The sequence below is a fragment of the Ambystoma mexicanum genome, chromosome 6q (genome assembly GCF_040938575.1).
Source record: "Ambystoma mexicanum isolate Mex_15411 chromosome 6q, UKY_AmexF1_1, whole genome shotgun sequence".
NCBI lineage: Eukaryota > Metazoa > Chordata > Amphibia > Caudata > Ambystomatidae > Ambystoma > Ambystoma mexicanum.
This window is the reverse complement of record NC_090937.1, coordinates 231,883,467-231,899,343: the sequence shown is the minus strand read 5'-3', so window position 1 is coordinate 231,899,343 and position 15,877 is coordinate 231,883,467. Positions and strand designations below refer to the sequence as shown.

The following is a 15,877-nucleotide window of genomic DNA, read 5'->3' as shown; positions in this document are numbered from 1 at the left end:
AGTAAGGGGATCATTCTCTTGCATGACTCCTTCAAACTGGGTTCACCTCTTCTCACCTCTTCCCTTGCAGGAGTATTCAGGCTGCCCACAGTCCCTCCTTCACTGTGGAACTTTAGGTTGCTTAGTCCCTTCCTTAGGCTAGCACTGGCTTCCTTTCTTCCACCTCCTCTGGGATGCTGGATCAGAGGGGCTTCTACTTTCCCTTTAGGTTCTCTAAGGTTGCCCTCTTCAGCATAGCAAGGTAGCTACCAGGCACAAGGCAGCCTACAGTCCTTAATGAGGAATTGAACCCTGGTGTTTTTAGATCGGAGGTACCAATTCTATTAATGTGCTATTCAGCTATGGTCTATTCAGTTGCAAGGGAAGCCGTCGTTTTTTCCTTGTAGCTGATAAGTGATTTTCCTCTCTCCATGCTGGCAGCGGGTCAAGCTGCATGTTCCCAGCTTGACCAGCTGCGCCTCTCCCTTCACTGGCACAGGGATTCAGAGATATGTTGTTCTTGTGAGTCAAGGAAAACCTCAATACGTAAGCTTCAAGCTGTTAGTAAAGGCATTAATACAAACAAAAGGCAAACTTATTGGCGAGATTAAACTCAATTTTGCATTTTACTGTTCAATGATATTCCAACTATCTCAATCCCAATCCCCAATCCCAGCACCCATGGGACAATGACAAATGACAATGACAAATGTTCCTTGAATTATACAGCGTTTCAAGCCGGATTGCTTCAGCTTCCAAGCGCTGTAATACAGTCTCTGCTACCTGCTTGTGGTGCTCAATTTATTGACCTGCTGTGATGGTGGTGATGAGCTGAGTCGCCCCGACTTGGGTATTTAACCTTTTTCACACAGCATCATCCTGCTTCCTAGGTGAGCATATTGGGCTGTATCTATCTGCCCTATTCATTCTTTTTTTAAACATATTTCAGATATTAAAGGCATTTATTATTCTCAACCTTAACCGAACCACCCATACATTGTCTTCAAAGATATTAAAATGAAAATAAAACATTTGGACACTTTCACGTTGTTGTCTGTGCTACTCCGTTCACCCCACATTATATAAAATGTAGTGCTTTATTTCTACAAACATTTCTTTGCCATCTAGTAGCCTGTCTGCCCTATTTCTTGCCCTCTCCCGAGTCCTTTCACTATGTCTATGGACAAAACATTTTACTAATGTACATGGTTTAAGTATTGTTTTTCTAGGTCTCTTATCTCATAAGTACATAACACTGAGCAGTCCTCACGGACCTAGCGGCAGGCGACCGAGCAGAGACTTGGAATCAGAGAGCCATTCAGATACTACTTTAGCCTATTCCTTTTTTTGTGTCACACTTGAATGTTAGTTTCCACTTTTTCCAATACTTATACTTGTTCTTTAATGATAGAACACTTCTTTATTTAAAACACAGAAGACAGACACATAAAATACATTTATGAAACCCACTACAAGATTATTTATATCTCATACTAAATACCTATTATTTTCACATTTCTTGTTTGGAATTGAATCTAAATTTCTCCAGTGTGCTTGCTTTCCATTTTCAGTTTATTTTAAATATTTATTTTCACTGTTAACTCAGTGCACTGCCCAGAAGAAGCCCTCTCTACAAGGGAAACACATGTTCACAGGATTATACTATATAAACACTATTTGAACTGAGCAGATCGGTTGCCTATGTTTTGCTTATACGAAGATTAGAATAACCAGCCGTTTTCCTGTTTTAAAACCATTTTGAAAACACACCCTTTTTCCTGTAATTAAGGCTTTTGGATACTCCTCAAACTGCAAGCTTTGACTTTGAGGTTCATTGGAAATATCTCCTCTGCAGGACTCGTTTCCTAGTCTGCATAAGCACATTTCAGGGCTTGTCCCTTGCAGAGAAAAGGCAGCATGGCTTCTTATAATGGGAGCATTCTATGAACTGAGAGTGAAAAGGGACCACTGTGCTACTGCAGCACGGTGTAGAAAACAGGTGTAAAAAGCCCAAGAGTGCTGATTGACAAGTAAATGTTACTCTTTATTTGTTGAATCAAAATAATGTTCTTTTATAAACGTTTACGTTACCATTTTGTTTCAGGTGCGAAGATTAAAGTCCCATCCGTCCATCATCATATGGAGTGGAAATAATGAAAACGAGGCAGCTCTTGCTCAGAACTGGTTCTTCGTTCCACATGATCGCCTGCCTCTCTATCGCCAGGATTATGTAACACTTTATGTGAAAATTATCAGAGACCTTGTTCTTTCAGTAAGTTACTTTTTTAAGAGAAATTATAAGGATGGATGGGAGACAATTAGTGAGAGGGAGAGGATGAGACCGATGGAGGACAATTGACTGGTTTCTCTGAGATTGCTACCTGTTAGATAGTTTAGGGAGTTAACCTCTGCTGCTGTGAGCTTTGCTCAATCCGCAGGCCACAAGTTCAAACCCTTCCAAGGACAGCACAGCCACCCATCTTTCTGTAGTTGATAACTTGAGTGCCATTTGATTGGATAATGGCAACTTCAATTATTTGCACAGCTGATAGACAGCAAGAACTGCTCTAGCAAGGCTGTTAATATTTTTCTTATTGTTCTATAATACTTAATTTTGCCTTAGAGACATATCATTTGCATTGTAGAATAATCGTATAATCTGCTAGTTCTGACATCATCACATTCTCTGTTAGCCACGGTTTTACTGCTCTCCAAAGTCAATGTTAACTTTGCCAGAGCTTTTCCTTAAGGTTGTTCCTGTACATCACACAATGACCATTCCTGCTTCTAATCTGCAGGCCATCACCTCCGAAGGTTAGTCCCTGGCCCAAGAGTCCCATTTCATCACCCAAGACATCCATGCTGCAGCCCCAACCCTGAGAACTAAACCTACCCAAAGGAACATCCCTGCTTCAAGACCCATCCATGCTCTGAGGCAGGAGGGCCTTCCATTCTTTATGGCCCATCCTTGCCAATAGGCTAATCACTACCTGAGGTTCATGGCGGCTGTGAGGCCCATTCCCGCTCTGGAGTCAATCACCACCACCGAGGACCATCGATGTGCCTCCTTAGACTCAGAATTGGGCACTTAGAGAAATGCCTCTTCATTTTAGACTATCTATTGAAATTCATTCTCACTACGTTTCTACTTTGGATGATCAGAAACGGTGTCATCTATTCACTTACATTTTTTTTATTTTAAAGAGTGACATACCCCCAAAAGGACATTATGCAGATTTTAAAAGTCACCTCAGAGTTCTGTACCTGTATAAAGCATTCAGAATTTCAATGATACTATGATGTAAATTTGGAGGTGCATTATTCTTTATGTACAGTTGTTTTTAACTAGTATATGAAATGTAAAAATACACTATATATACACCCTGAACAGGAATTTTGATCTGCAGCCCTCGCAGCTCTATTTTGTGCTATGACCATTGGATGACTTTTTGTGGTTTAATGCTAGTCTGGCATTAATCTTTTCCATAACTTTGCAGGAGGTTCGCTGTCCATGACGGGTCTAGGTTAGTTTCTTCCAAATGTCGTATGAGATCAATCTTGAGGATGTCCGGGAATGACCATCCAGTGAGGTAGGCATTAATGATGCTGAGGAGTGCATGGAGCCCCTGGCCCATCAATTGTTTAATGATGGAGGCCGGGATGATATCTTCAGAATAGGAAGCAGGTTTGAGGGATGTGAATGTTTCTAGGAGTTCTGTGGGAGAGAGACAAAAGAATTCTATCCAGATGGGTAGTGTGCATATTGGAGTGCGGGGGAGGCTAATGCTCTGGGAGGTTGATTCAATGACCTGTCAGATTTTGGTCTATTTTTTCATTTGAAAAAAGTTGCAGATTCCATTGCAGATTCCGTCTCTTTTTTCTGGAGTTTCTGGCACCTCAGGCTCGGGTTTGGTACAATTTTTTTGGGAAAAGATAATCGAGAAAGAAAAGATCCATTTAGAAAGACTGCTCGTTGACCGCACAGAGCAGTCTTTCTAAATCGAACTGTCATGCCCCTGCCGCAGGGGCTGACGATCGTGGGCAGGAGTGGAACGGAGCATTGAATAGGGTAAGTGTGTTTAATGTGTTGTGTTGTGTGTGTGTGTGGGGAGAAAGTGTGTGTTGGGCTGGGAAAGGGGGGAAGTGGGTGAGGAAATGGGAATTCTGGGGGGGGGCAAAACCCCCCAATCAACAGGAAAACCAACGGGTGGGGGTGGGGACGGGAATGCCTTTCAAGAGATGGAGGGGGAAGTTTGTGATATTTCAGCATTTAAATGTCATGCAAAAAAGGCCCAAATAAATAGGTGTTTGTTGTGTTCGGCAATTAAAAAATATGCAAAAATATCACATAGAACCGGTTTGTCTACTTTGTAGAGGGCGTTACTCCTGTTAGAGGCTTCCTCAATGGTGGTGGAGGAGTTAGCAGCTGTTGCCTCACTAATCAGAATCCTACTGTTGCCACAGAGAGATTTCAGATTGGTGAGATGTACCAAGGGGCGGATGGTTTGGTCTTAGCAAGGCTGGCTTTTAGGGGGACATGATTGTCCACCTGTTTCTAAACAGAGTTGTTAAATAATTCTAGGAGGACTGAGGCATTGACCCAACAGGTTTTGAATAAGTGGCGCTGAGTGTAGGGGTAATTAGCCTGACAGTTGTGGCCCAGGGGTGTTTGACAGTGGCATGGCAGAGTGGTCAGACCAGTCTAGTAGGATAGGGTCAGCCCAGGTGATGGGGAGTAATGATGTAAAGAGTGGGTCTGATGTCTTGCCTTTGTCGTGCGTAGCAGAGAGCACAATTTGCTTGAGATCCATGGATCTGGTCAGTGAAAAAAGCGCACTTTGAGTGCAATTGTCATGAGACTCTGGGACATTAAAATCTTACAGAAAGACATACGTGTATGTTAATTTGGCAGAGGCGAGTAAGTTGGAGATGTCGGCAATGAAAAGGCACTTTTGTAAGGTTATCTGTAGATTAGCTCGAAGGTGAAGGATTCCTTGTGAGATTAAGGGACATTGTAGACACGTGACCGTACAAGCTTGTTCTGGAATTGGGTATGATGGAGCATGGCCAATCACTCCTGTGGATGATGACCATTCAGCCATCTGAGTTTCCTGACCGGTTGGCATGTTGGATGCAGTAGTCTGGGGTAGGGAATATCAAAAACATGGGGGAGGGTGGGGAAACTCTGTCCTATACATGTGAAAGTTGAACTTAGAATTGCATTGAAACCGCGCCCAATAGCCTCTCTGAGAAAAGCTGAATTTGATGAGTTCATGATTACATTTTGAAGCTTCACCCAATAGCCTCCCTGTGAAAGTTGAATGAGAAGTGTTCCCAATTGCACTCAGAAACTGCGCCCAATAGCCTCTCTAAGAAAAGTTGAATCTGATGTGTAAATGATTGCATTTTGAAACTGCGCCCAATAGCCTCCCCGAGAAAAGTTGAATCTGATGTGTACATGATTGCATTTAGAAGTTGCGCCCAATAGCCTCCCTGAGAAAAGTTGAATTAGAAGTGCTCCCAATTGCACTCAGAAACTGCGCCCAATAGCCTCTCTAAGAAAAGTTGAATCTGATGTGTAAATGATTGCATTTTGAAACTGCGCCCAATAGCCTCCCCGAGAAAAGTTGAATCTGATGTGTACATGATTGCATTTAGAAGTTGCGCCCAATAGCCTCCCTGAGAAAAGTCGAATTAGAAGTGTTCCCAATTGCACTCAGAAACTGCGCCCAATAGCCTCTCTAAGAAAAGTTGAATCTGATGTGTACATGATTGCATTTAGAAGCTGCGCCCAATAGCCTCTCTGAGAAAAGCTGAATTAGAAGTGTTCCCAATTGCATTCAGAAACTGCGCCCAATAGCCTCCCTGAGAAAAGCTGAATCTGATGTGTAAATGATTGCATATTGAAGCTGCGCCCAATAGCCTCCCTGTGAAAGTTGAATGAGAAGTGTTCCCAATTGCACTCAGAAACCGCGCCCAATAGCCTCTCTGAGAAAAGCTGAATTTGATGAGTTCATGATTGCATTTTGAAGTTGCGCCCAATAGCCTCTCTGAGAAAAGTTGAATCTGATGTGTACATGATTACATTTTGAAGCTGCACCCAATAGCCTCCCTGTGAAAGTTGAATGAGAAGTGTTCCCAATTGCACTCAGAAACTGCGCCCAATAGCCTCCCTGAGAAAAGCTGAATCTGATGTGTAAATGATTGCATATTGAAGCTGCGCCCAATAGCCTCCCTGTGAAAAGTTTAATTAGAAGTGTTCCCAATTGCACTCAGAAACTTCGCCCAATAGCCTCTCTGAGAAAAGTTGAATCTGATGTGTAAATAATTGCATTTTGAAACTGCGCCCAATAGCCTCCCCGAGAAAAGTTGAATCTGATGTGTACAGGATTGCATTTAGAAGTTGCGCCCAATAGCCTCTCTGAGAATTGCTGAATTCGAGGGGATTGGGTCCTCCGACGTATTCCATATCTATGACAGGTAATCACCACAGCTGTGCTGCTTCGGAAACTTTTCCGGCGTCTGCGTCCTGCGTCGATGACGTCGATACGCCGACGTCTAGGACCTCCTCCGACGTCCGACGTCATCCGATGTGATAAGTAGGACGCACGACGCCTGTAGCCTCAGTTCCGTTTTTTCCGCGAACGTGTTGCTTCGTGTTTCTCGGTTCTAAGCCTCGTCTCTTTGGAGTTCTGTTCTTTCTGGTTCTTCGAACCTGTTCGTTTGTGAATTTCGGCGATGTCTTCCACTTCGTCTTCAACCCCGCGTCCGGGCTTTAAGAAGTGCGGGGAGTGTGGGTCCAAGATGTCGGTGACTGACTCGCACGACGCCTGCCTCTGGTGCCTCGGGGAGGCCCACGACACGGATGACTGTGTTGACTGCCTGTCGCTCACGTCCAAAGCCTTACGCGAACGTAAGAAGAAGTTGTCGGTAGGTCGGGTGTCCAAGCCCCGGAAGTCGAAGTCGGCGGGGCTTTCGACGGATGATTCGAGGGGTGACTCTCCGCGTCATCGTCGGAAGTCTCGTCGGTCTTCTTCTAGGAGTGGGTCTCGCCACTCCTCAGCCTCTTCGAGGCATTCTCGGAAGCGCCGTCACCGGTCGCCTTCCAGGTCCTCTTCCGAGGATTCTGCCCGGCACGTCGGTTACCCCACCAGCCGTGCGACGCCGGAGGAATGGGCTTCCTTCGGGAAGAAAATGTTGGTGATTCTTGAGTCGCAGGGTACTCTGCCGTCCGCGCCCCCGAGTGGGGTCGGCCGTGTGAGGTCGAGAGACGCCGCTCGCAAGAGTGGTCGGCACGAGTCACGGGAGCGGTCCCGTTCGGACAAGGAGGCTCGTTCTCGCCGTACCCGTTCCAGGTCCCGGTCCTCGACGCGTTCGAGACCGTGTGCTCCTGTGAAGTCTTCGAGGAAGACGTCGACGTCTGAGGCGTCGAGGGCGTCGACAGGCTTTCTCGAGGCTCCGGCTTCGAGGACGTCGTCGAGGCCGTCGACGTTCAGGTCGTCGAGGGACACGCTCGGGGCTCCGGCCTCGAGGGCTGTGTCGACGCCGCCGATACTGGAGGCGCTGCATCTGACGTCGACGCCGATTTCCTCGACGTCGATCCTCTCGGCGCCGTTGCCGGTTTTCTCGGCGTCGGCGCCGATTCGCTCGACGCCATCGACGCCTTTCGTGTCGGAGGTGCCCCGTGTCACGGGTGTACCCCCTAGGAAGGCTCTGGTTAAGAGCAAGCACTCTCGGGTGCCTTTTCGCCACCTGGAATTTATTTCGGAGGCGGATGAGGATTCTGATGGCCTGGTTCCTAGTCTGGTGCCTGATGAAATTGTCTCGGGCCATAGTCAGTTTGACGATTTGAGGCAGTCACTGCATGATGCCAGTGGACTGGACACCTCCCCGGAGGTGGACTTTTGTAGGCCTGAGCCTGGCTCCCATGCCGATTCCTCGTACCGGCGCCTTATGGCTAGGGTGTCTGAGTATTTGGGATGGTCTGCTCCCCCGGGGGAGTTTGTGCAGGATGATCTGACGGACATCCTTGATGTTGGTCCCCCAACTGACCCGGTACTGCCGTTCCATATGGCTTTACAGAGAAGGGTGGCGGCGGCTTGGACTGCTCCGGAGAGTCTCCCGGCGGTGGGCAGATCCTTGTCGCGTAAATACCGTCCAGCCAGTAGCGACCCCTGCTACTTGACCAGGCACCCCACTCCGGAGAGTTTGGTGGTGCAGGCGGCCACGGCCCCGGCAAAGCAGGCGTCGTACCCTACCATCCCTCCTGATAGGGTCGACAAACGTTTTGATGGCTGGGCGAAGAAAGTGTTTTCTTCTGGTGGTATGGCGCTTCAGGCGGCCAACTCCATTTGTGCCTTGTCACGTTTCACGCACACTCTGTGGAACTGTGTTGCGTTAGCGGCTGAACATATTCCCGAAGGGGTTGAACGGGAGGGTTTCCTTGCTATGGTCCAGGATGGTAAGGATGCCATGTGTGAGTCCGTTCAGTCGGGTCTGGACTTGGCTGAATGCGTCAGTGGGTCCATGGCGGCGAGCACCGTGATACGCAGGTTTGCGTGGTTGCGGAAGTCAGGGTTTGCTCCTGATGTGCAGTCCCGGCTCCTCAACATGCCCTTTGATGGTGAACACCTTTTTGGCAGCAAGGCTGACGAGAGCCTTGAGAGGTTGCAGACCTCAAAAGCTGCAGCGAAGTCGTTGGGCGCTGCAGTTCGCCAACCTCCGCCTTTTCGTCCTAGGGGACAGCAGTGGAGGGGTGGTTCCTTTCGCTATTACTCATCCTTCAGTAGAGCGAGAGGAGCTGGCAGTCAAAGAGGCCAACGCAGGGGTACCAGAGGTGGACGACAGGGTACCCGTGGTGCCAAGGCCGCTCGGGCAGTTACCTCTTTGCCCTCGGGTAACGCCGCAGCCGCTCCTACTCAGTCATGAGGCCATGTCCCATGGTTCGCCGGTTGGGGGAAGGCTGGCGCAGCATCTTGTAGAGTGGCAAGCCATTACTTCAGATGTGTGGGTTCTGGAGATCATAGCCCACGGCTACTGTCTTCCCTTTCGGCACAGGCCTCGCGACAATCCACCGGGGAACCTCTCTTTGAAGTGTCCGGATCCGCTCCTTGCGCAGGAAATTCAAGCCCTGCTGGAGAAAGGCGCTATAGAACTGGTGCCTGTAGCGGAGAGGAACAAGGGATGGTATTCCCCTTATTTTTTGATTTCCAAGAAAGACGGGGGATTGAGACCCGTCATGGACTTGCGCGGTTTGAACAAACTCCTCAGGAAGGACAAGTTCAAGATGGTTACTCTCTCTCAAGTCCTCCAGGCCCTTCAGCTTCAGGACTGGTTGGTGTCACTCGACCTCAAGGATGCTTACTTCCATGTGCCGATCCATCCCAAGCACAAGAAGTACCTGAGGTTCGCGGTTGGCGACTCGCTCTTTCAGTTTCGGGTCCTGCCGTTCGGATTGACCTCCGCCCCGAGGGTTTTCACCAAGCTCATGGTGGTGGTGGCAGCGCATCTCAGGCAAGGGGGGATTCACGTCTACCCCTACCTGGACGATTGGTTGATCAGGGGGAGCTCTCCCGAGCAAGTCCTGGATCATCTGTCCGTCACCTGCCACTCCCTCCACAGGCTGGGCTTCTCCCTCAATTTAAAGAAGTCCCATTTGACGCCAACGCAGAGGCTCCAGTACATCGGAGCAGTGCTCGACACTTCCCTGGGGCAGTGTTTTCCTCCCCAGGTGAGGGCTCTTCACATTCAGCAGATGGTGCACAAGTTTCAGCATGCCCAGACGCTCCCTGCGTTCGAGTTCTTGAGGTTGCTCGGCCTCATGGCATCCTGCATTCTTCTGGTGCCAGAGGCTCGCCTGCGCATGAGATCTTTGCAGTGGGCACTCAAGATGCAATGGTCGCAGTCCTCCGGCAGGATGTCGGACCCGATTCAGGTGCCGCCCTCGGTCGCCCAGGACCTTCTGTGGTGGGCCGTCGAAGGCAACTTGATGAAGGGGGCTCCATTTTGGCTTCCCTGGCCGGAGGTGACGATCGTGACGGATGCATCCCTCACGGGATGGGGAGCTCATGCCAACGAGCTGACAGTCAGCGGTCGTTGGTCTCCGTCGGAGTCCAGACTCCATATCAATCTGCTGGAGCTGAGGGCCGTCAGGCTAGCCCTGAAGGCTTTTCTGCCGACTGTGCGAGGAAGGAATGTCCTGATCCTGACGGACAACACGGTGGCCATGCACTACCTCAACAAAAAGGGGGGGGCAGGGTCACTTCCTCTGTGCAGGGAGGCGATGCAGCTCGAGTTCTGGGCCATCCAGCAGGAAGTTTCGGTCTCGGCAGTTCATCTGGCCGGAGTCGAAAACGTGACGGCGGACGCTCTGAGCAGGCAGAGCGCGATCTCTCACGAGTGGGAGTTGGCTCAGGAGATTCTCCTGGAGATCTTCGCCCTTTGGGGGACCCCTCAAGTGGATCTCTTCGCCTCCAGTGTCAACCGGAAGTGCGGGAGGTTCTGCTCGCGGGAATTTCCTCCAAGAGGGGCCTTAGGAGACGCGTTCGTGGTGGATTGGTCGTTCCCGCTGCTGTACGCGTTTCCTCCAGTCCCCGTCATCCCGCAAGTGCTGCGGAGGTTGCGGAAGTTCGGTTCCCGGATGATCCTCATTGCTCCGGCGTGGGCTCGGAGGACGTGGTACCCGGACCTTCTCGACTTGTCCATCTGCCCTCCACGTCGTCTTCCCTACCGAGACGATCTGCTCTCACGGGAGGGGGGTCTGGTTCTCCATCCAGAGGTCAGATCCCTCAACCTTCACGCTTGGCTTCTGAAAGGTTGAGGTATAGGGATTGGGACCTCCCTGAAGACGTGATGGAGGTGTTGCTTTCGGCCCGAAGGCCAGCAACTAAGTCTCTGTACCGTTGCCGTTGGCGTAAGTTCTGCGACTGGTGCAGAGTTCGGAATGTGGATCCTTTTGCATGTGACATCCCCATGGTTCTGTCCTTTTTGCTTTCTTTGGCCCACAGGGGCTTGCAAGTGGGTACCATTAAAGGTTACCTGGCAGCGCTGTCCATCTTTAAGCGCTCGTCTGATGAGTGTTCTTACTTTAAGATCCCTTTGATTTCACAGTTTCTGAAAGGGCTCACTAATGTGTTCCCTCCGTCACCTTTCCTGGTGCCTGGTTGGGATTTAAACCTTGTTCTTAGGTTTCTTATGGGTGCTCCGTTTGAGCCTTTACATTCTTGCCCTTTGAGGCTGTTAACTCTGAAAACTGTGTTTTTAGTTGCGGTTACTTCCGCTCGCAGAGTGAGTGAGTTGCAGGCACTTTCAGTTAAGCCACCCTTCACTGTATTTCACAAGGACAGGGTTGTCCTTCGAGTTCGTCCTTCTTTTCTTCCGAAGGTAGTGACGGAATTTCATTTAGCCCAGAAGGTTGTTCTTCCGGCATTCTATCCTCCTCCGCATCCTGGTAAGGAAGAGGAGAGGCTCCATAGGCTTGATCCTAGGAGAGCTTTAAGCTTTTATGTTTCACGCATGTCCCGGGTCAGAGTGGACGATCAACTCTTTATTGGTTACGCTGGTAAGCGTTTGGGGCAAGCTGTGACGAAACAGACTTTGTCCCGCTGGATTGTTTTGGCCATCTCGGAGTGTTACCGCTTGGCGGGTAAGGACCCACCGGCTGGCTTGCGGGCCCATTCTACCAGGGGCATGGCTGCATCTACTGCCCTGCAGAGGGGTGTTCCTATTCGCAACATCTGTGATGCAGCCACCTGGGCTTCAGTACATACATTTGTACGGCATTATTCCCTCGATTCCATCAGAGGGCAGGATCTGGCCTTTGGCAAGGCGGTCCTTTGCTCTGCTATTTGATTGGCTATTCTAATTTTGTTTATAAATTCTTTCCCTCCTCCTTGCTCTGGTACTGCTTTGGGAGTCTGTCATAGATATGGAATACGTCGGAGGACCCAATCCCCTCGAAGAACAAGTTACTTTCTTACCTGGTAACGTTCTTTCGATGGGATGGTCCGACGACGTATTCCATATCGCTCCCGCCCTGCCTTCCCCGCTGCAGAATTTCTTTTGCGATTGCAGCTTACGTTCCGCAAGGCTTTGTGTCTGACTGGCAGTTGACTTCTGTCACACGTTCTGGGGGAAAAAACTACAACTGAGGCTACAGGCGTCGTGCGTCCTACTTATCACATCGGATGACGTCGGACGTCGGAGGAGGTCCTAGACGTCGGCGTATCGACGTCATCGACGCAGGACGCAGACGCCGGAAAAGTTTCCGAAGCAGCACAGCTGTGGTGATTACCTGTCATAGATATGGAATACGTCGTCGGACCATCCCATCGAAAGAACGTTACCAGGTAAGAATGTAACTTGTTCTTTAGAAGCGTACACGATTGCTTTTAGAAGCAATCTTGAAGCTGCGCACAATAACCTCTCTAAGAAAAGTTCAACTTAGAAGTGTACATGATTTCATTTAGAAGTTGCGCCCAATAGCCTCTCTGAGAAAAGTTGAATCTAGAAGTGTACATGATTGCTTTCAGAAGTTGCGCCCATTAGCCTCTGTGAGAAAAGTTGAATCTAGAAGTGTTCTAAACTGCATTTAGAAACTGCGCCCAATAGCCTCTCTGAGAAAAGTTGAATCTAGAAGTGTACATGATTGCTTTTAGAAGTTATGCCCAATAACCTCTCTAAGAAAAGTTGAATTTAGAAGTGTACACGATTGCTTTTAGAAGTTGCACCCAATAGCCTCTCTAAGAAAGTTGTATTAGAAGGTCCTAACTGCACCTAGATGTTTCTCGCAATCGCATCTTGAAACTGCGCCCAATAGCCTCTCTGAGAAAAGTTGAATTAGAAGTGTTCCTAATTCCACCCTGAAGTTTAACCCAATTGCATTTAAAAGTTGTGCCCAATAGCCTCTCTGGGAAAAGTTGAATTAGAAGTGTTCCTAACTGCATCTAGAAGTGTTCCAAACTGCATTTATAAACTGCGCCCATTAGTCTCTATGATAAGTGGAAATTAGAAGTGTACTCGACTGCACTTAGAAGTTGCGCCCAATAGCCTCTCTGAAAAAGTTGAATTTGAAGTGATCCCAATTATATCTAGAAGCTGCCCCCAACAGCTCTCTAAGAAAAGTTGCATTAGAAGTATTCCCAATTGTATCCAGAACCCAAAGCTCGCACCGATCATGAGTGCAGTCACTCCCCCCACTCCTGTCAGAAACGACTCCCGTGGACCACCACCATTCTCCGATCCGCCTTCCCTCCCGCCCCCCCTTCCCTTATCAGCCCACCCTCGTCCGCAATCCTTGCCACCACCCTCTCCAAACACCAAGCCAGGGGTGCACAATGGCGAGCAACCCACCCTAAGACCACGCATCCCCTGAACCCCACCGCCGACCTGCCAGCAGTGCCCACTGTGCCCACTCCCGCCCTCCTTACTATCATATCTAACACACCCGACCCTCCATTCGCCCAACCCCCTCCTTGCCCCCATACCCCTACCACTTTCACCGGCCGACCGCACCATTTCCCATCCCTAAAAACTGCACGCCTTGCACTAGCAAGAACCGAAGCCGCTTCCCTCTCCCCCTCTGACCCCCCTACCCTCTCTCACACACCAGTTGCAGCAAAGAAACTAAAGAGGAAACGTCCCTGGTCCCCCTCAACCTCTCAGCTCTCCTCGCCTCCCCTATCTTGACCCTGCACCTCTCTCCCACACTCTCCTCCTTCCCCCGTAGCTGCTCCTTTCCTGAAACCCCTCTCACTCGATTTCTCCTCGACTCCAACTGAAACTCCTAACCGCCCACACCCCTTCCTCAAATCCCCCACCCCGAACCCGATCAACCTATCACAAGCAACCACCCAACCACGCCCGAAGCCTAAATACTTCTCTGCTCGCCCACTTTTCACCAACCTTAACCCCCTCCCTCCAGCCTCTCCGCCCCCCCCACCCAAGCACCAAACCCAACCCTGCCCGCAGATGTAAACTGTATCCTTTTTAACGCGCGATCTGTAGCCAAAAACAGACACTGCATCTTTGACTTCCTCACCTCTGTCAAACCGGACCTAGTCTTCATCACTGAAACCTGGTTCTCTGATGACTTCGGCCCAATCGCCAATGAAGCCTTCCCACCTGACTATTGCCTCATCCCACTGAACCGTCCGTCCAGAGGAGGGGGGATAGCATTCGTCTTCAAATCTCACTTCCGTGCCACAATCATGGACAACCAAACCTCCATTCCATCCTGTGAATCGCTCCTCGTTAAACTATCCCTCTCCCCGTCGCTCTCACACAGCTTCCTAATAATCTACAGGCCTCCTGGCTACGATAGACATTTCGCAAACAACCTTTGTGACTCCATCGCCTCCCTCCAAATCAATCATCCCAACCTCACCCTCCTTGGAGACTTCAACATATGGCTCGACAACCCCACCAACCCTATGACCCACGCCCTGGTCGACGGTCTAGACGCAATTAACCTCCAACCCCACATAAACGGCCCGACTCACTTTAAAGGACACACTCTCGATGCCATCTTTAGCTCCAATACCCTGATTCACCTAAAGCCCTCCACCCCTATCATCTGGTCTGATCATTTTATTCTCTCGTTCACCATCCACTCTCCCAGCCCCCTTCCCATACGCACATCTCAGCCTCCGAACCTACGCAAGTGCTGGAAAAAACTAAAAATCACCCCAGACCTAGCCGAGGCACTCCTCCAGTCTCGACCACCTACGTACCGTCCCCACAACCATCTAACGCCTGAAGCCTTTGACTCATGGCTCAATGCATCTCTGACACGACTCACTCCCCTGTGCAAACCATCATCCCGCCTTGGCCCTTTTCCCAGATGGTTCACTCCTGAGTTAAAAACCACTAAACGGCATTACAAATACCTTGAACGCAAATGGCGGAAAGAGAAAACCCAAGAGAGCAAGACCACCTTGGCCCGACAATTGTATCAGTACAAGGCCGAAATCCGGAAAGCAAAAAAAGCCCACTACAACACCCGAATCCTAAACTCCAAAAACCCAAGCAAAGAACTCCACAAAATCATCTCCGAATTCACCAATCCAGCTTGTAACACCACCATCCCGACCCCGTCACAATCACTGTGTGATTCACTCTCCCTCGATTTTTACACCACGGCTATTGAAAGGACTAAAACTCTAAACACCAAATTGGCTCTCCTACAACCAATTGACACTCCGCCGCCCGCACCGGCCAGCCCCTCACCTGCGACCTCAACGCAACCAACACTTGAATCCTTTAGTCCATTATCACCAGAGCAATTTCTCAAACTTCTATCTGCCCGCAAGCCATCTGGATCACCACTAGACCCTTGCCCAGCCAAAACTCTTAAAGGAATTTTTGCCTCCACCTGCGCAGGGGAGCACGCAAGATCTATCATAAACAACTCCCTTTCCTCTGGTATATTTCCCGAGGCATTCAAAATGGTATACGTCAAACCTCTAACAAAAAAATCTTCGCTCGACCCTCTCGAGGTCAAAAACTACCGCCCAATCTCAAACACCAGGTTCCTTGCCAAACTCATTGACCGAACCGTCTACTCCCAACTAAATGCCTTTGTCGAAGCCAATAACCTCCTAGACCCTGCTCAATCAGGTTTCAGATCACGTCACGGAACCGAAACCACCCTAGCGTCGATCTGGGACGACCTCAAAATGACAGCAGACGCCGCAGGATGCGCAGCACTAATCCTCCTTGACCTATCCGCTGCCTTTGACACGATCAATCACTCAATCCTCCTAGACCGCCTCCACTCCCTAGGAATCCGTGGAACCGCTCTTAAATGGATAGCCTCTTTCCTCAAAGACAGGCACCAAATAACTACACTCTCCGGCTTTACCTCCCAAGCTCGACCTGTCGACACGGGAGTCCCTCAAGG

The 15,877-nt window shown here is 49.5% G+C and overlaps 1 protein-coding gene across 1 annotated transcript in view; it reads left to right on the top strand.

Annotated features, from left to right (window-relative positions):
- The window catches only part of MANBA (mannosidase beta), a 907,503-nt gene that overhangs the window by 615,214 nt on the left and 276,412 nt on the right, over nt 1-15,877 (top strand). Inside the window, exon 11 of the mRNA XM_069630691.1 lies at nt 2,084-2,251. Within this exon, the coding sequence (XP_069486792.1) occupies nt 2,084-2,251 (168 nt within the window). The remainder of the gene's footprint in view (nt 1-2,083; nt 2,252-15,877) is intronic.